Source organism: Neodiprion pinetum, chromosome 3 (genome assembly GCF_021155775.2).
Source record: "Neodiprion pinetum isolate iyNeoPine1 chromosome 3, iyNeoPine1.2, whole genome shotgun sequence".
In the NCBI taxonomy this organism is placed as follows: Eukaryota; Metazoa; Arthropoda; class Insecta; order Hymenoptera; family Diprionidae; genus Neodiprion; species Neodiprion pinetum.
The window spans coordinates 19,938,172-19,958,745 of NC_060234.1; the positions used below are offsets into that span (position 1 = coordinate 19,938,172).

At 37.2% G+C, this 20,574-nt stretch overlaps 1 protein-coding gene across 5 annotated transcripts; it reads right to left on the reverse strand.

Annotated features, from left to right (window-relative positions):
* Window positions 1–8,221: 8,221 nt before the first annotated feature.
* LOC124214276 (mitochondrial basic amino acids transporter) lies at window positions 8,222–19,284 on the reverse strand. Of its 5 annotated transcripts, none has more exons than XM_046616512.2 (5): window positions 19,133–19,284; window positions 16,066–16,309; window positions 13,614–15,037; window positions 12,956–13,083; window positions 8,222–11,606 (listed from the first exon to the last, which is right to left on the reverse strand). In XM_046616512.2, the coding sequence occupies exons 4-5, from the start codon at window positions 13,067–13,069 to the stop codon at window positions 10,506–10,508; spliced, it is 1,215 nt and encodes a 404-aa protein (XP_046472468.1). In that variant the 5' UTR covers window positions 13,070–13,083; window positions 13,614–15,037; window positions 16,066–16,309; window positions 19,133–19,284; the 3' UTR covers window positions 8,222–10,505. The 5 variants fall into 5 exon arrangements, with proteins under 5 accessions (XP_046472468.1, XP_068990559.1, XP_046472467.1 ...); XM_069134458.1 differs by having other exon boundaries at window positions 13,548–15,037; XM_046616511.2 differs by lacking the exon at window positions 13,614–15,037 and having other exon boundaries at window positions 16,066–16,304.
* Window positions 19,285–20,574: the final 1,290 nt, after the last annotated feature.

Genomic DNA, 20,574 nt, shown 5'->3' on the forward strand with positions numbered 1-20,574 from the left:
ATTAAAATCCCCAATTCCGACGACCTTATCCTTTACTCAGGTAGGTTGCCAAGGGTTCGAGGCAGCCACTGTACCGACGATGACGGCCCAGTATTGTGTAATGTTCTACAGAGCAGAAAATAGGAGCTGAATTGAATGGGAAATTGCTTAACATATTCTGTCTTGACAAGGCAACTTTGCAAATGACACCTAGAATCAGAGGAAGTGTTCTTTTTGCGGTGAAATATTTGGCGTGTTTTACCTTGTACAATTTCAATGAAAACTGCCAAAGATCTTCCGAGTTTTGTGCGCTACAAGGTTAGCTGACCCGTTTGGGCAGCTCTATTCAGGTAATGGCTGGTGGATGCAACTTATAATTTTCCAGTGATCTTGCAGCACATGGGTTCCGTCAAAGCGTAGCCAAAATGCTACAGATTTTGAACGCGCTGGACGAAATTGATTGGCTGAGGGACCTGCTCATACGGACTAAAATTTTAATGGCCAGGCTGCAGACGTACATACGGGCAATTTATCAGTCGCGAACCGTATTGGAGCTAGTGGTGTGAAACAAAGTAGAAGAGTTGGGTGGACTGGCAGAGAGATACAAACTATTTTGTGTGATTTTAAGAGCGAATTACTGTCGCCTCTGGCTGTGACATAGGTCTTACATGTCCGCCGTTCAGTCAAGGACTGTCATTTGACAAACGAAGACTGCTATTTTGCCTGGAATACATCAAACTGCGTTGGCTGTGCAGCGCATATACTGGACATCCTGAAGTAAAAAACGTTCCGCACCTTTTAATTGATGCTTCAACTCCAATGGTGAATAAATACGAAATGCTGAAATGAATGTGTATAACCACGTATTAAATCCGCTGTTTGTCTGCTGTGTTCGTTATTTCATTGGACCTTTTCCTTATGTTTTCTTTATGTACATACAGTATATGCATTGCTATGGGCACGAATAAACTTATCTATCTATATCGAGATCTATCTCTCTCTCAAATTGTGAATGAGCGGTTCAACGAGTAGCTTCAATCAAGTGTGTGGGCGCTGTTGTGATGTAGACTGATTGCATAAGTGTTTAGAGAAAGAACTGCTCGTATTACAAGAAAAATCATGAATACCGAACATGGCTAAATAAGCTGTCCACATAATTCAAACAGTGCCAATGCAAAGGAATGAAAACACATCAGGCTTTGCCTTTATAACTGAGACATTACCAAAACAGTAAGAGGTTAATAATTTAGCTATTACCAGAGGTTAATAACCTGGTTAATAATGATAACATGTTTTCAAGTGTAACGGAGCCGCATCCACCAATGAAAATTTTAATAGCAAAGAATGAAGTATTCATCGCAGCAACAAAGAAGGGAAAAATCGAAGTAACGACTAATGGGGGTTCAAGGTGTCCTGGAAGACGTTTCTTATTTCCAGAGGTCCCATGAAATTTCTCAGTCTCCTTGCCAAATTACAGCCGGTCTGCTTAACTGACGCGAGACGTTCAACGCCAAGACTGCTATTGCCACACTCGTCGAACCCAATCCAACGAAGCACCTCATAACCCCCCCTCCCTGCACGCTTCGCGGTAAAGTTGTGCTGGCCATATTTACACTTCGAGGAAAAAATTTGTGAAATCTGTGGAATAATTTATTTCATTTCCGGCAATTCAGGAGGTCAGTGGGGAAATTTAGAATTTAGTCACGCGGCTCAAGTTCTTACGCAATATTAATTGAGGAAAAGATTTCTTGGGATATTTAAAACATCCGGCCTGAGATTCTAATCTGTCGATTTAACGTGGACGATGTGCAAATAATATATTATTGTACTCATGATGTTCAACTTTGTATGCCTTGGGTATGAGCTAGTAGGAAAGATATCCTTGAATTAGAAATAAGTACCTGTTTTTCTATCTATATCTATCTATCTATCTATCTATCATTCTATTCGATAAAGAAAACTTGTACGACAGTGATCAATCGTTGTCGGTACTTACCCGTTGACCGGTAAGCACAAACCGAGAATTATTTATCTGGTCCAACAACTAGCCGAGGGGGTATTTACTTGTTGAAATTGCAAACCTCTTTGATAAATAATAACTTCAAGATTGCTTGAAATCACTTGAAAAATCGCTTGAAATCACTTGAAATCAGTTGACATCAGTGTAATAGCTTGTCACTGGATCTGTGAGCGAATATCCCCTCGAACTGAACTAGTAAAAATCAGTGAAATAGAGACCACGATTGATGTCAAATGGATGGATATAAATTCTTGAAATTCAAAAGTTGGCTCATTGAATTTGACTCGCACAAAACGAAGCCTTTATCCGAAACTTATACCAATTATTACAATTATACCAATTATTTATCAATATCAGGTTCCCAATAAGCTCTCTCGAAACTCTACGCAAAATATGCTTATTAAACAAATATTGATGAACAAGCGTTGAAAAAAAATCTAACAAAATGTACACAAGTTAATTATGGCGAATTTTCAGAATAGAAAAAAAAATTGATCGAAAATTTAAATTTAACCAGTTTGGTATAAATAAAAATGTCCTACCCAGTTCTCAAACTTTGATGTGCAATAACTTTGAAACTGTAGATTGAAAAAATATAAACTGCAGAGCGCATTTTGCAACTCTGTTCACTTTCTACAGTTCATTCATGTCAAAAAATAAATACGTCTTCGCACGGTATCAAGAAAGAAATCACAAAACTCAATTTTTTCCACTCGTTATTATTTTTACTTAATAAGTTGTCGTATTAATTATTTAACAAATTTTCATTGTTGGATAGCATTCTTCACATTTTCACGATTTCAAATCGACAGTTTTTGAATATGAAAAAAATGTCCTCGTTGTTTACAATTATATTTGTTAATCATCAATTATTTAACGGTCTGTTGAGCTCAAAAAGAATGCATACATTTGAATGTTTTTTTACGGACACGATAGTATGTTCTCAATCTTATTCCATCCGCTTACTTATTGTTAGTCTTTGAAATTAACATATTCTTAAAAAAAACGTTAAATATGTGTAACAATGTTCGTATTATCGTAAATTCTTTGATTCGGGGAATGTACTTATTTCGATTTTCAAATGTTCTTGGAAATGAATAGAAACATTTCATCTTCAATCATTTTTTTCGTCAACAGAAACACTTCAGCTTTGATTTCATTGAAATCCATCAAGCGCATCAAGTAATCACCCCTTTGGGGGTCGGTTTTACCCCTTACGACCGGTTATTAATAAATCACAAAAAATACGTGTCTCTTAATTTGTATTGGAAATGGGATGATAAATAATACTTAAACGCAGTGAATTAAATCTATATCCTTTGCCTTTTGTTTCGAATCCACGGAAAAAGGATCATCTTTTCTTTTCTAATGTCGCTAAGAGACTGAGGGCTGTTCGGACTCACTGGCGCCCTGGAGGGCCCAAGTGCTTCAGGTTTTGACGTCTGCGTCACAAAAGCAGCGTGAGATTTGATAAAAAGGAGACAACCATACATCGTCTAAAGAGCCCTTTGTTTATGTTTGTATTGCCTCTCCGGCATTCTCCACGTCGATCCGTTTTCTAACCCATGATCTTAATTAAGGAAACATGATTCAATAGGTGCCAGTGGTTCAATGATCCAATAGTTTTTGATGCACTACAACCTATATGAACTAGACAAAAATCGGAGGGATTGACTGACGTAGGATTCCTTGCAAGACGTGCCTCGCATACCGTTATGTGACTCATCCGATTTAAGAGGGGAGCCTGCTTTAGAGGCTTCAAAAAATCTATTTTTTTTTTTTTTGCATAAATGTCTTCCCAAACTATCCAAGAATGTGTCCCTAAAATTGCAGACACAAATTCGAAATATTTTCGGAGTTACAGAAGAAATAGTGAGCAAGCGTCGAGCAGGTATACGTGCGGTTTTTTTAAGTTTTCAACCAGTTTTTTGAAGAGTCTGAACCAGTTTTTTGAAGTTTTGAACCAGTTTTTTGGAGAGTCTGAAGGGCAACTCTATGGACCAGGAATCGCTGATTAGCATATTAATGCGGTAAGTTCAAGAAAATTACGATTTTTTATGTACGAAAACTTTGACGCACGATTTCTCCGTTTTTCATTTTTACGCTTTTTCCTAATTGGCGGGAAAGATAGGGAAAAAACTAAACGTCCTATCGAAACGAGACAAATTGCATTGTACTCGGAATGAAATTCTCTTCTAGTTGAATCTAAAAAACTTTAAGAAAGTTAAGATTAACCCCCTTTTTAAACAATCTAAAGTGAATTCTTTTCTCAAGAAAAATTAATTTTTTTTTTAATTTGCGAAAAATTGTTGAATTATTCACTTTTTGTGGAATTTTCTTGGTTTAGCTAGAAGCTATACTATTGAGAAGTAAAAATTTTTTTGGTTTCTTTGTTTCAGATGGAAATTGCGACCTGCACCTTTCCCGCCGCACGACAAATGCATACCCGAGACGCCTCGGTGAAATGCTTGTACCAGGCATAGTATGACATGTATCCTAATGAAAAAATTCGAGAAGATTGTTGAAATACATAACAATAAACCCTGAAAGTTTCGTTTCAATCGGATATTTCTTTCCTTCCCAAAAAAATCCTCGAAAAAACCGATTTTTTGAAGCCTCTAAAGCAGGCTCCCCCCTTAAGTAAAGTGTAAAGAACTTTCACATTCCAGATCCATATATCAGAAATGTGATGCTGTGGCGCCTGAACCGGTTATATGAGTAATTCTTGCTTACTCCGAATTATGGGTACTATATTTTTCAGTCTCTGGGGATTCCCGATAATGCGTCACATGGCTGACGAATCAACGATTTCACATTCCTTATAAGATTGAAAAATAAGAAGATTATTTCCGTGTAATACCGCTCTGTGGAACTTTAATAACAATTTTTTCGAAAATGTGTCACCTTCGAGATTACTGCAAACTGATCCGCGTTAGATTTTGCACTGTTAGACTTCATGCATGTAAAATAACAATCTATGTAATAATTACTACTTATGTATCGAACGCTTTTTGGGTATAAAATCGCCTATTTTATTTCAATGGCTGTCTGTTTTCGAAATATCGGAATTTTCTAATTTTATCCGGATAAGTGGTAGTTTTACCCATCTACTTGAAGACCAGATTGGTTTTTATGTTTCAACAACAATGTTACAGGGTCGATGATAGAGATCACGATGAGCGGCTGGATAAGAGAAAATGAGAGGAACTTTTATTGAGGTGTTGAATATTTAAATATATGATTGACGTATTGTCAAAGATATGGAGAGTACAGTGAGAAGTTGCGCACGGAGAAGAAAAAAGGGAAGAGAGGTGAATTTAAATCTTGGCCGAATTAAAAATGTCTTAATTAAGAGTGAGCGTGTGGGGTAAAAATGCAAGGAATTGTCGTTATGCTGATGCGGTATGGAAACCGAGGCATTGACCTGAAGATAAGAAGAGGATGCAGGGTATAAGGTAGCTTCAAAAGTGTGGGAAAAGATTCAAGGTCTGGAGAACGTAGCAACAAGGTAAAACTTCATAATTTTTTCGAATTTTCAGATGATTTTTTTTCATATTGTAGATAAAATACTGTACTTTCAAATGTATATTATTATTGTTCAAGAAGATTAACTATGGAATTCAAAATTGTGATGAAATAAAATGTAAATTTTATTTGTGATTCGTAATTAGAGAAAAATAAAATAAAAATCACGTTTTTATTTGATATATTGTTTACAGATGATATGAAATACGAATTACATTTTTAATCGGTAATTAATTTCGGTTTAATCGCAACTTTTGCAAGTAGTAGATTATATCTTTGCTCAAATCAATTGCTACCTTCAAATTCTATACGACTGAGTGATTTGCATTTCATTTTGTCCCAATACCAAATTAATAATGTAATTTGTATTTTATTTCGCCTCAGTTACAATATACCCATAATATCTTAATCTTTTTCTTTCATCCAGCCTGCCTGACAAAAACGAGTATATTCGGGATGAAGCACAGAAATGTACTGTGTCCGACAAGTAAATGTACGGTTCTGGAATATGACTCGAAATCGCTAAACGGCTTAATTATCGCGATGCGATTTCATGACGTATTACACGTGCGGAGTAAAGTCAGTATTCGACACTCCTTTTTCAATCGTCAACAATTATAAGATTGGAAATAATTTTTTTTTACTACTTTTAGACAGCGGCCATTTGAATACTCATCGATGTCCATTACATTTCAAATTACAATAAACATTTTCCATAATGTCGTACACTGTTAAAAATTTCTGCACGGAACTTCTTACACTGTATTAGAAGTTTTATTCGGATACGGAACAGTGAAATCACCATACACTTATTGTATATTCAATTTGCGAACACAATAAATTTACTACAAAATTTAGTGAAATAAAATTACTTTTTTGTGTTTTTCCTATAAATTTTAGTGAAATCAGAAATTTTCATTGTAAATTTCAGACAAATGCATAGTATAACAATTTACGTTGCTGCACTAAATTTTTAAATTTACATCCCTTTTGTACAGTAAATGTGTGGTAAATTTACAATCATTTTTAACAGTGTACAAACATTTGTAACAGATTAGAAGCCCTTAATACCCGAGGTTAAACTAACGGGTCACGTGGGTGATAGCCTATCAGAAACAGATTTAGTCACGTGGTACAACGCGGGAAAGTTTGAATGCATGCGCCTTGTGAACAAATGCCACGTGATTCGTTAATTCCATTTAACTGTTATATATTATAATACATTATATCAAGCTATCGAAGCGCCGATGTCGATTTCGTCCGATTCCAATCGACTGTTGCCGAGGATGCTAGTCAGCCATCCGGTTAGTATAGAGATCAGCGGCGAATTCCTAATTAAAAGTAAAAGTCAGACTCGTACTGTACAGGGTGAGTCACTTCACGTACCTAAAATGGGAGGGGCTTAATTCATGCGAAATCATGATTCATCCGGCTAATAAGATACGCTCGATTTATTGAAGTCCCTGAAGCGTCGTGGTATTGGTTGATGGTTCTTCAAATCATAACTATCGCCTCCGAATCAGCGCGATTAACTTCGCTGTTCATAGTTGGTGTAAATTTTCTCGCAATTTTCTCGTGAGCTCTTCTGATTGGATGAAGGGGCGTGACTTCGCCTCAAGTAAACTCTACCTATTCTACATATAAGAGACGTCAATGATAATTGGTAACGAATGTGGGGGAGGGATATAGAATATGGCGCATAGTGGGAGAAAATCTTTTTTTGCTGTAAAACGTATTGTACAAAATGGCGAAACCGGTGTAGTATTTCAAGTGTAAAGAGCCGACGTATTCACCTCTAGCTTCATCTACAAGGGTTTTTGGGGTCGGAAACTCTAAATTTGTGTCCAGATACTCGAATGAATTGATAACATAGGCCCGTGATGCCTCCCCCCCCCCCCCCCCCCCCCCACAAATACACACACACACACACACACACATACACACACATACACACACCGAGATATAATTTCGGTAGGTATTAAGTACGAATGTATGAAAAAAATATTTATAAAATTCTAAATTTTCTGAAATTTTTTTTTTCCGTTTTCTTAATACTACTGGAGCCAACTTCCAATTTTTGTGTTGAATATAATTATTAATGATAGTGTTGATATTTGAATATTCATCTACCCTCACTAGCTGTTGTTTATAGCGATTTTAAACATATTTAGAGCTGCGTAAATACAAGAGAAAAAGATTGAGCAGGAATTTTGAAAAAGGTATAAAAAGAGATAAGTCTTTTTGATTCATCAAGTTTCTCTTTTAAGTCTTGTTCAAAACTAACGCTGTTCATTTTATAGCTAAACATTCGGTATAATTTTTTTATTCATAAAAATTATCAAGAAATTTGTAAATATGCGTATCTTGCATGAAAATAAATCTCGATGAGTTGTAAACAAACTAGTGGTATGTTTTTATTCAACGTTCCCAAATACCTAAAAAAAAAAGCGTTATCACTTGAGGCGAAAATTTAAATTTATATTTTGCAAGACTGTGTGATTCGGCAACTTATGGGAATTATCAGCAATTCAGTAACATACAAGGTAACCCGGGGCACGACGGACCTCCAAAAAGATTTACCTTTTTTTTTATCTAACATTGAAATGACTTTTTTAAAAACGATATTGTAGATAAGGGCCACTTGCTCCGGAATATACATTTTTTTTTTTGTCATACATATTAATAAATAATCAATGATGTGATCAATACCCCGTAGATCTATTAAAAAGAATTCGAGAATAATCAAAATGCTTACAAATCCACGTTATTACGGATATTCGAAAAACCTATCCATTTTTTCTTGTTTTTCAAATTTCACACATATGACAAATACATATGTAGGAAAATGACTACTATAAATTACGAAAGTGTAATTATATGAATATAAAAATGACAGTTCTTTAGTATAACTATTTTTCTGGCCAAATCATGCAATGGAATTATGTAGCGCCGAATGGAAAAAAGAGTATTAGGACAACGTATGGTATTTACAGGAACAGTTTCATCAATTTTTTTAGAGCTAATTGTTTGTTATAAATAATTGATAATATAATCCAAATCTAATTTTATCGAACTATATTTTACCCTGTATCCGTCAATTTCAACTTCAAACATGACCATTGAAATGAGTAAGCTAAAAAACATACTGAGAGAACATGATGAAAGTTAGCAAACTGCCATTGAGTGACTGCGCATACGTAAGGTAATTCTAATCTATTGGTCAGGGAGATCATACCGCGACAATATTTTCGTCTGTAGTATGTAAAACTTACTTATTCGAAAGGGTGCATGCGCCAAAAAAACACTAGAGCGAAAAATAGGAGCGCTTCAGTTGTGCGAATGTGCCAACGTCGTTTCATCGCACTGTTCGGAAATAAGGTATTTTTATACGCACGCTCCACAGACTTCGAAAGTTTATCTTGACAATGATGTACAAGTTTCTACACTCTACAGTTCAATTAAATATAACATTTTTTTCGAATCAACAACTTTTTTGCCAGACTTACCCAATCCCACCCTCACGGAAAAAAATCTCGACTTGGGTGTAAATCCGTACCCTCAACTTTTTTCTTGCGGGGATTTAGCATTATCTATGAGCTGAGGGTACGAATTTACACCAAAGTTGAGGGTTTTTTTTCCGTGAGCGTGATTGTAAGAATTAAATAAAAAAGAACATTCCCAACAAAATTGATTTGAAAATCTATAAAAATTCACAGACACTGCTTCCAAGTAGTGTCTAAAATGTGGTAAATTATGCGCGATATCCAAGAGGGTTTAAAAAATGTGTAGTAAAAAGTACTTGACTGGAAATCTTTTGATTCTCATACCAATAAATTAGACTATAATTCCGCAAACTGATTTACGTGGAGTTTAATTATGAGAAATACAATAAACTTTCAAAGTATTCCAGGTTACGTTCCAATGCAAATCAGCTTCCGAAGAGTATAACCATAACAGAAAGAGTAAGTGTGAAAAGACTACTTATTTAAATAATGTGAGAACATTTATTACGTAACAAATGTGCGCGTATATTTATATACAGCGATGATCTATACACAATAATCATCATACATACACATACCGAGAGGAAACGGTGAAATTTAGTAGAACGCGTCCAATTGTGCATGCGCGAGCCTTGTCATCTATTCATGCAGGCTGGCAATCTCAAGTTTCACTTGTCATAGACAGCTTATGGAAGGTCTGTTGACAATACGATTTTTTCAGGATGAGTAGCTTTCATACGATTGATGTAATGATATTACGGAAGGTTTCGCAAATTTTCATTGTTTACTGGCCGATGATGACTGATGCGAATCATCGTAACAACATGAATTCCAATTTGCCATCTGACGTGGGACGGTTTGCATCTCATGCTCTCTTATTGCTGCGGTACAATTTCACCGACCAATAGAATTTCATTATTTTGCGCATGTTCAGTTGGCCACTCAGCCTCATTGGATTCACCGTTTCCTCTGATAAGACTAGCTACAATTATTATGAGATTTCATTTTAATAGCTCACACAATTGTACTTTTTTATTACATGCATTCTACGATAAATGAGCAGTATTGCTCGGGTGCTAGTTCAATTAAGATTGTAAAAATCACAAAAAATTGATCACATTTCATAACACATATTCTATTTACAACTATCGATACTTTTATTCACCAGTATTATTGTCTTATATTACACCTAGACGCTTCTTTTCTGAAGGTCTTGATCCACCAACAATGAATCTCCAAACTGAGACGAAGAGGTTCTAGTCACGTCGGTTACACAGCCATGTATGGAATCTGATAACTGACAAACGTAACACTGCAGCTGATGCCCAGCTGCTGTAACGAAGAATTCTTTTGAGTGCAATTAGTATCGACGATAGTGGTTTTTCAGCTCTGCCTGTGAAAACTGTTCTTTGCGCTTTGTAAGGGTTTATACTTGATAAACGTGCACACTGTCAATATAAGATCGTGCAGCGCCAGGATCAAGAGTTCCCCTTAAGTTCGCCAAAGGACGTGTTAAACTGATCGACGACGAGCACGAGCTCGGGGACACTTTTGGGAATCGACGCTACATGAGGTTCATCCTTCTTCTTAGACATCGATTCGTGCTGTTCACCTTGGTCTTCGATTTCAGACACGAGATGGGGATCCTTCTCTTCCAACATTTTTACCTCTGGCCCCGTGTTGAGTGCTTTTTTGTATTCCATGGAGTCGTGTGTGACCGACGAAGCCAACGAAGCGGCTAGTGCATGGTTAAGTCCAAAGGTGGACATGGTCGAGTAGGACCTGGCTTGATGTGCATCCGTTAAAACGTTCGTCATGGCCGTGTGCCATTGCCTGAGCAAGCCAGCGTCCTGTTTTTGGACTCTATGAGGTTCTTTGCAGACGACTGCAGGCTGGGTCTGAACCTCTGGTGCCTCGGCGGGTGCGTTGCCTAGAAGTCGAAAGGCCCATGTGACGACTGTGAAGGTCGCCGCGTTGGTTGGAAAGGCCCTTATTATGGTGGAGTTCAAGCCTTTGAACAAACAAGCGTAACCTTCGGCGCTGACCGATTGACGAAGACAATCCAACGCCCCGGAGTATCTGCCGGTTACCTCAGCCTGCAACCGAGACTTTATTACATCGATGGGATAAGTGACTATCCAGGAAGCTGTGCCGGCCAGTCCACCGGCCATCAGCATATTGAAGGTTGATATTGGGGCAGGTGAGCTAGATCTGGTCAACGCTTCGTAGGTAAAGAAGTATATGCCGTAGCCAGGAGCTTCCCTGAGGAACGTCACGCCCAAGCCCTTGAATATTCCACGGAAACCTTCGTTGCGATATATGTGTCTCAAGCAGTGAACAGGCCCGGAAAATTGGGGTCCGTTGCCGGTTTGGAGCTGCAAACGAGTCTTGGCCAATTCCATCGAACTGCACACTGGACTTTGAGCGATCCCAGCCATTGCACCCGCTATAAAGTGCGAGTACAGTGACTCCGGCTCAGACAACTGTCGCTGGGTGTTTCCGTAAACCCCGAAAACTATCGCATTCACGAACGCTACGCCGACCATCGGAGATGACATTCCACGGTAAAGACCCGCCACCTATGGACCAGATCCGGTCACATCTTTCAATTAAAGTTGAAGTAGTGAAATTTTGTTGATAACAGATAAGGGGCCATCCATAAATCACGTCACACGTTAATGGGGAGGGGGAGGGGGGAGGGTATCACCGTAATGTAACATAGTGTGACAAGGGACGGGGGGGCGGGGTCAAAAGCTTTGTGACGTCACATGTCAAAATTTAAAATACTGAAACACAAAATTTATATGTGAGTAAAAAATTTTTTAAATTTTCGAATTTGATCGATATTTTTATTAATAATCAATGAAAATGAAGTGCCTGATTTAATAGTACTAGCCGATATAAAGGAGCGGGTCCAAAGTCCATGGACACAAGATGATTAAGTTTTTTTATCTTTAATTAACATAATTAGTAGCTTTTTGTTTCTTAACTAGTCGTTTTTTCTTTCCGTTATCATAAATACTTGACTCTATGTTGATTTTATTAAAGATTATTTTAAAAAAATAAGAAAAAAAAATGAAAATAACTGTTTTCTTTTGATTATTTTGAAATACATGCATAAGTTTGAAGAATTTGTGACCGCACATCAGGGGGTAGGGGGTTCTAAAAATGTGACAACCTGTGACAAGGACGGGGGGAGAGGTTTAAAAGTTCTAAAATTCGTGTGACGTAATTTATGGATGGCTCCTAAACGTCGAGTAACATGGCCTGAACCTAATTCTAATGTCTTGATGTTTTTGGCCCGTTGGCGGATCGTTTTTGTATATCTACACTGTAAAAAAATGCGGTGTGAACTTCGATGGAATATAATTTCGTGTCAATCTAAGACTACCTGACATTGATCTAACTCTATTTGCTGTAAACGTAATACCATCTGATGTTGAATTTTCGAATTATGCGACGACCAAAATTGTTTTGTGGTAGTCCGCAACGGGAAATTTTGACTAATTCCAACAACACGGTTTTTTACAGTGTGACGAAAAATTCGTTAGTCAACAATTGGTTAGAAATTCGTATTGATCGTCTTGAAATTCAATTGTCTGCAAGAGATTGCTCTATTGGTTTGAATAGTAGAAGCCACTTGAATCAAGATAGCGAGTGAATATTTCTTAGGCCAAAGAAGATTCCATAACTAATAACTGTAAACAAAACGGAACAGAAACTATAAACTGTGATAATAATTCATTGAACCGAATGACATAAGTATTTGCATTAGATAGAAAGAGCAAATTCGCAACTTTCAAAACTTCGAAAAACTTCACCAGGTTGATAATTGATTTGTCATTATTGTCAAGATGAATGTTTTGACAGTGATTTGAGTGAACAAGAAATGCGTGAATAAATATTGTCAACATCATGATGTGGTTACCGAGTCTCGAGCCACGATAGTACGAAAGCAATTCCATGTTCCGGTATATTTCGGATTTCGGAAGTCTTGCGTCTGTATGTGTACCTTGATGGTATCCAGAGGATGTCCCACCATAACACCGGCGCACCCTGAAAGAGCAAAAAAAAAAAAAGGCCAATTAATCATATACAAATTCACGCTGTTTTCAGCGTGCCTCGTTCGCTCTGATAGAAACTTTTTTCGAATCAGAAAACCATTTCGCTATTTTTAATCAAATGTGTTCAGCATATGTAACGGGTCAGAGTTTTGCGCAGTAATCGAAAACCGTAGTTATGGAATATTATCGACGCATACCTCACTATCCGCGATCATTTTTATCCGGTCTTTAAGATAGCAGAAAACCGAGTAATCACGTCTTTGAGATAACCTTTGCACGCTTTTACGGCATGAATGAATACGAAGATGTATCTACTACGAGAGTGACGTGATGGTGATATTTCGAAACGATTGCGAAAAAAAAAAACAGAGGAAGAAAGAAGCTGCGTTGAATTTTATTAGGAAGATCATTCCCAAAATGCTATTCCACTTGCACTGGATACTAAAAATTACCGACCCCTTCCAGTTCCTCAGCAACTGTACATTAGTTGAAAGCTGAAGCATATAATACGATTTAACCTACGAATATGCTTCGCTTACACCGTCACAACGATTTAGCCTCATTGCAAAGCGTAATTTTGCCACTCGAAACTTGTAATAGGGTGGTTTCGAGCGTAATGGCAAAGTTCAGGTTTCGATTGAGGGACCCACGATTGAGGGTTCAAAAAATATAATTAGCTCCGCAAGTGATCACGCAGTTATTGATTCTGGTGTCAAACTGCGTAGTCTGCTCGCTGCACACAAGCACCTAAGTGTAAAGCTTTGAAGCGATAAGCGTGAAACCACAATCTGTTGTTGTTGAGTTTCATATGTTCCGAAAAAACGGTGTAACAGCAATTCATCGGGATATTTTATCTGGCGCTAATCGGAGGTAAACAATGAAAATAAGTAATCACCCATAGTCTCCAAGTACATTTTACAGTTTCTCTTTATTACGCGAATATGTTTTATCTGCAGTTCTAAAAGAATATTGCAAAGTTCTTGCCATTAATTGGGCATGGTTCTCGGATAACGCATGACAATTTTAATAGATTTGATGTCGCATGGAATTGAAAAAACGGATATGGATGATGAAGACAGATCAAGTGCACGAAGTCGGCTGTGTTTGGTACAGGAAAAAAACTGAACGCGTCGACCAATTTGGGCCTTTTATTTCTTATACTCTGCAAGCGATCGGTTTCAGAAATTATCTGCCGTCATAATTCCCCGACCCTGATGGCTTATTGTCAGAGAGCTTCAGTTACCGCAGTCTGTACGTAAATAAATGAGTAGCTACCAAAGTCAAAATAAATAATATAGCACGTGCTACGTTTTGTTATAGCAGTTCCTATCTTATACACACGCTTTTTGGCCTTTGACATTGCGGATTCTATCGTCACGAGGCTGAAGTTGTCATGCGAAAAAATACGCAATTACGGCCAATAATTATACCGACAATAGGATGGGCTGATATTGCGTGGAACATTTGAGATAAGGTTACAGTTTCGGTGCATGTGCGATATGAGGCTGTATGTCGAGCTCTTTACATTATGGAAATTGAAAAAGATTAATCGCTACAGATGCAAAATAATATGCACAAGGTAAATTTCAAGTGTATAATATACCTGCTTGGCGGCGTTATTGAAATGTATCGTTCGAAGTCAATTACCGAAAAGTGCCCATCGACTATTGCAGCGGTTCAATTCGTGAATATTAAACGAGGTGAAGGGGAAGATACAATCGAATGCGAAAAAATAAGGAGTTCTTGTGATATTTTTGGAAAAACTGTACGTGTAAATGAAATTTGGTTTTAATGTACTAAAAGTACATCATTTTGTGTATTTTGGGAAGGAAAAACCGTAGGATGAGTTCATTTTTATGCCCTTCAAAATTGGGCAGCTGAAGCAAAGCCATAAAGAAAAAGCTCAGAGATCTGTTGGTTGACACCTTTCTGAGAAAAAGATTGACCTGAAATCAACAAATGAAAAATATTTTTAAAATACGAGTTCCAGGCTTTTAAGTGAAAGTTCGTTTGTTTTAAGTAAAAAATGAACTGACATTATACGTAAAAATGGAATTTTATAAGTTTAGAGTTGCGTAATTTTTTTAAATCTTCCGAAATGCAAAATTCCGGGACTTACAAACAGAGCCTGGGACCTTCATTTTAATTATCCTTTTCGTAATTTCAGTTCAACTATTTCGGTTTTGATGGCTTCTGCTTCAGATACAGAGGGTACTTTCAAAGATATTGGTTGGCCAGAAATCTGTGCTTTTCATGAATTCTGTTACAGGACAGTCATAAATTGAATGTCCATAGAATTATTATGTTCGACAGTTACGAAAGTCTTTTCAAAACTCTCCAAAGAAAACGATAAATTTTGAATTTATAAACAACAGCTTCGTTTCATATCACCTCCAAATGATTAAAAATCTAATTGATTCGGTCGACTTCACTCTACGTCGTCTGATTTTATCGAGAAGACTTTTTTTCTCCAAATTCAGTGGAACACATATTTCTATTATGTTGGCGCCGTTAAATATTTCATTTTGCCACATTGCTTTGGTATTGATTATCATCAAGAAATGGCGATATTGAAATGACTGCTGGAGAAAAAAACATCTGTTCCTACGTTCAACGTTGTAAGAAATAGTGTTCCAAATAAAATGAGCCATCGTAGAGTGAAATCGAAAGAATATACCAGATTTTTACCCAGTTTGAAGCGATTTAGAATGTGGGATTGATATTTAACCCAGATATCACACGACCATCTTTGGGCATCATTAAGCCATCTTGAGCCTAATGTCAGTCAACGATGACTTTGTGCTACTTGAAAAGCTCACATTTACAATTCTTAGTTCTCGCTACTTTTTTGCGTATAAAGAGATCTTCGAAACTCATGAATATATCACATTTCTGGCTTCTATTGTGCCCTCCGTCTCCCCTTCTATCTTCTGGTTGTAGCAATTTCAAAAAATCTTCATTTTTCTAAACTCACCTCCCAGGCAGCCAGCTGCAAAATCGAAAGCCATTCTTGTTGCGAAATTTTTCCACCTTTTGTATTTCCTTGTTTAAACCAATAGCCCGTTTTCTCAGCAGTCATTTGAAACGTGAATTCCTCGCCGGGGTCTTCAGGCATTTGCAAGTCGCGTGCTGGCTAGCGGCGTGAGCTTTTACCGTTATGGTCGAAAGCTCGATCTCCATGAAACATCGAGGATGGCTTTGCTGCATTCGAAACTGAACTAAAACCAATAATAACGTCACAATCGCAATCCATTGGCATCCTGTTAAAAAGCTAATTGTGACAAAAAAATTTCAGTTCATTCTGTTCACTGTATGTTATAAAAAAACTGTTGTCGAATGACGAATTCGTCACAACGTTACCCCGATTCAGCTTCCTAATTTGTTTATCACGGAGGATATTAATCGCATGTTCGGCTTGATGTGAGATTACGCTGGGTTCTTATATTGCGGAGCATCTAGAAGATTTTTTTCAATACATACTTGAGCATAGCTGTTTCTTATTTTTAGAAACAAGTCGTTCTCATAATATTATGTTATGTGTAATCGTTAAACCATTCTGATAACGGTGCTCAACAGTTGCTGGATAATTCATATCCACATAATCATAATGTTGCGAATTGCTCAATCTTTTAACCATTAGGGGAAGTTCCAATTCCGATACATGCTGTACATGACCGCTAAGGATTACACACAGCTTTGTCCATGAATGACTACGTACATCGGAACGAGATAAGTTCGTTAGAAAAGTCATTTTTCGTTCATGGTATAAACTTTATGAACTTGCAGAACCGTTAAAAACGAATACGGGGGCGTGGCTAAGCAATAAATATGGCGCCGAGACCTCGGTTATCAGCAAACAGTTTTAGGTAAATCCTGCGAGTAAAGAAGTAGAGTCAGCTTTTGGCAAGCTCTGAGGCATTAGTTGTCTCACATGGAATCAATAGTCCTAAAAAAAATACGACAATACGGGTGTTTCAAAATGAAAACAGGCTCGCATTCGGAGTAATTTTCATCCCTAATTACGGGTGACTATTTCCCCTTACATATCTTATATCGGAGAAGGAAAGAGATGAGTTTACATTGAATTTCCTTTGCAATCCAGTGATATCCGTGTGAAACTTTTTGTAAATTGTACACAGTAAATTCCCAAGTACTGCATTATGCGTTGTCTGCTAAATTTTAATGCGCACGCGCAACAATCCAAGAGCGGCTATTTTCCAGGGCGACCAACCGTCATAAATTGTGTGTAACCTCAAAAACTTTGATAGTTGTGAATTGAGCACAAATGCTACCAACAGCTGTGAAAATTTTTGAGGTTACGTACGTCGCGGTGATTGGTCACCCTGGCAAACAGCCGTTCTCGGATTGTCGCGCATGCGTATTAAGCTTTAGCAGACGACAGACCATGCAGTCGTTAGAAATTCACTCTGTATATGAAAATTTCCGCACAAACGTATCCTTTCTCAATCCGTATTGTTGTTGTTATTATTATTAAGTTTACTATTACGATCGTTTTCTCTGTTGCCCGCGTATTCTGTATCTATAACTCGTGACATTTGACTCTCGGACTTCGTTCTTAATTTAAATATGTACGTACATGTATGCAATACGCCTGTACAATATACATTTTACATCATTATTTTGTTTTCTCACCCTCTGTACAATGTGCAATTCTGCACTAGGGGACCATGACCTAGAGTTTGATAAACTTCTAATCTTTCCACCTATTTCAGCTATCAATTTACCTATGTTGCTTTGATTGTTTGATCGAAAGTTTGACAGTTAGGATTCGTTGTCGACGCTACGTAATCTGTAAGGTTACCTGAGTCAAATTCAAGCGGCACAGTAAAAGTATATGCGGAAAGAAACCATTATTTCACGATCGGTTAAATTTTTGTTAGGCATTTCTAGTTATTTTGGCACCACGTATAAATTCAGATTTCCGTCAAGCTTTGCTGGCGATTCAGTTACGCCAACATATTCATTTCTGTATTAATTATTATAAGTTTCAACGCGTCAATGTTACGTGCTATAGTTATTTTAACACGATACAAACAACGTAATCTTCACGTCACAATAGAACGTTATTCACGAGACGTTAGCTATTCTCGGCATATCTAAATGACTCGATGAATTGTACTGTTTATTGATGCATCAAGAATTGCGCGTGTGTTAGCTTCAAATGATTCTCAAACGAGATATATGCATTTTATTTACAATATTTCGGTTTTACGATAAAAATTTTTCATCCGTATAATGAAGCTTTGAATTGCACAAGTTGGAATAAATTATTGCAAACTGCTTTGAGGTTTGCAAAATCAGATAAATTGGTAGAATATCAGTTACTCTGGGACAATTTTCAGGGGTGGCTGTAACACACGAAACTAGTATAAAAGAGATTGAAGATTACAGTTGTATTTTTCTATTATCATAATAAATGATGTGTGAGAACTCAGAGTCTTCTCATTTGTAAGCATTTCTCTTTATTCGAAGAAAAATCTATAGACGAGCTAATATTTCTTGAACGGTAACTGACAATTGTTACAAGAAAAACATTTCAGAAAGCATCCTAGAAAATTTAGTCTGCGGGTCGAGTAAAATTTTATTTGACAGTGAATCTAATTAAATAAAATCATGTTCCTTCGCGAGAAATAAATGATTAACAGTTAAATTCGCATTCGTCTAAAGTTTGTTCAAAAGAAACTTCGACACTCTTCGAGAAGACGTTACGATCGTTTTAATTGACTTCCAATCGAAACTCGCAGATCGTTAGTTTTCGTTCTCGTTGTATTAAACAATTAGTAAGATAAGAATTGGCACATTGCTGCGTCAGAACATTTCTCAACCGGAGGGCGAGTTTGAGGCTTGAATCTTTTAAACTTCAGGACAACGCCAACAGACAACGAATGCCTCGAGCAATCATCAACCCCGTTGAAATGAGCGCACAGACTTATCGTTTAACCCTTTACCAATCGTGAGGGATGTTTCGATCGATCTTCACGACACTAATTGGTATGGAGCACAACCGATTCTTGACTTACCACTCGAAACAGCATCACGACATTTTCGTTAACGCGAAAAGACTGCTGGATGTGACGAAGTGATCCGTGGTCGAAAATTTTTCAAATCCCGAGTAGATTTGACACGGGGGACACTTTGCCTTCACGATCGCGGCAAGTACTGCTCTGGCCCGTGGCTACTTGTGATGTAAATTACAGCTTTCAACACGGGTGCAAAGGTCAGGGAGGTTTATCTGTGAGAACGATAATACCGCTGTATGTCGTTAACGTTAAATTTGCGAACAGTCTTTAAGGAGGCATGTTATCAAATCCGAGATATCGCGAGTTCGCCAAGTGTGGAAATGGAAAGTCGGTACGTCGTGTGTAGTTTTGATGTAAAAGGGTTAATCGGTCTCTTCGAGAATTGATGAGCGAGATTGTACGTCTGTTTACGTTTTGATTATTGTGTAAATACGCAAATCCCGTCATTTGGAACAGCTTTCACTGGATAGATCTGTAAAGCGTTGCGCAGCCTGTATATGTATGCACGTATCAATGCGAGATTTTTCATTATTTCTTTTTCTCTCTCGAATTGATAAAAATACAATTTTATACATATGCGGGAGAAGTGATTTTTAGGAACGAAGTATCACCCCTCGTATTTTACGTACACCGCGTGTGTATACCTATTTATATCGGTTGTCTGCCGTATACTTACTTGACGATTATAAAAACTTACACGCGTTGTAATAACTCTTCATCCGCAACCTATCGTTACCCTAATTTAATGCGCCGTATGATAGTAGATAATTATTTTTGACGTTCAATTTATTTAAAGCCGTAACATATATATTTCGAAATATCGTTCCCGATATATACCGGAGTATACGATCAAATTTCTTTTCGCTTTTTATCGAACAAGCAATATACGGACGAGAGATAATTATAACACCTCAAATTCAGTTTAACGAAAAAACATGTTCTTCAATATTTAATTAAATATTCCAATTACACGATCCACCTTAATATCTCTTCCAAATGAAGAACAGCTTCCGTGCCGAACCAGAGAATTTTTTTTCTTATAAAGAAGCCAGCCAAATTGCTTTTGCTTTTGCATATTGAAGTGAAATACTTGTTCGATTTGAGTAAAATAATTAAAATAATCCGTGCACATAATCGAACGATTTGCTTTTGATGACGTCAATTTTTAACGAATGTTACCAGAATTTCCCAAAACTTTTATTTTATTCGAGTATAAATATTCGTCGACGATTATTGTGAGACAAATTTGTTGGAATATTTGAATAAAAAATTATGTCAGTACCATCGCCCTTGAAATCGGCGCTTGAAATTACCGAGGAGTCGGATGGTTGTCGCAGACTCGAAGATAATAAGATGTCGGATTACAGCTGCGACGAAAGAATTCAAAAATTTTTTTCATTCAAGTGTATAATTATGTTTAAAATATATTTGCATGTGTAGGT

Coding starts and splice junctions, on each gene's coding strand:
- LOC124214276 (XM_046616511.2), bottom strand. CDS start 16,099: ATGGCTTTCGATTTTGCAGCTGGCTGCCTGGGAG. Junction 13,084..16,065: donor TGCAGCTGGCTGCCTGGGAG/GTGAGTTTAGAA, acceptor TTGCTCTTTCAG/GGTGCGCCGGTGTTATGGTG. Junction 11,607..12,955: donor CTATCGTGGCTCGAGACTCG/GTAACCACATCA, acceptor TCTGGTCCATAG/GTGGCGGGTCTTTACCGTGG.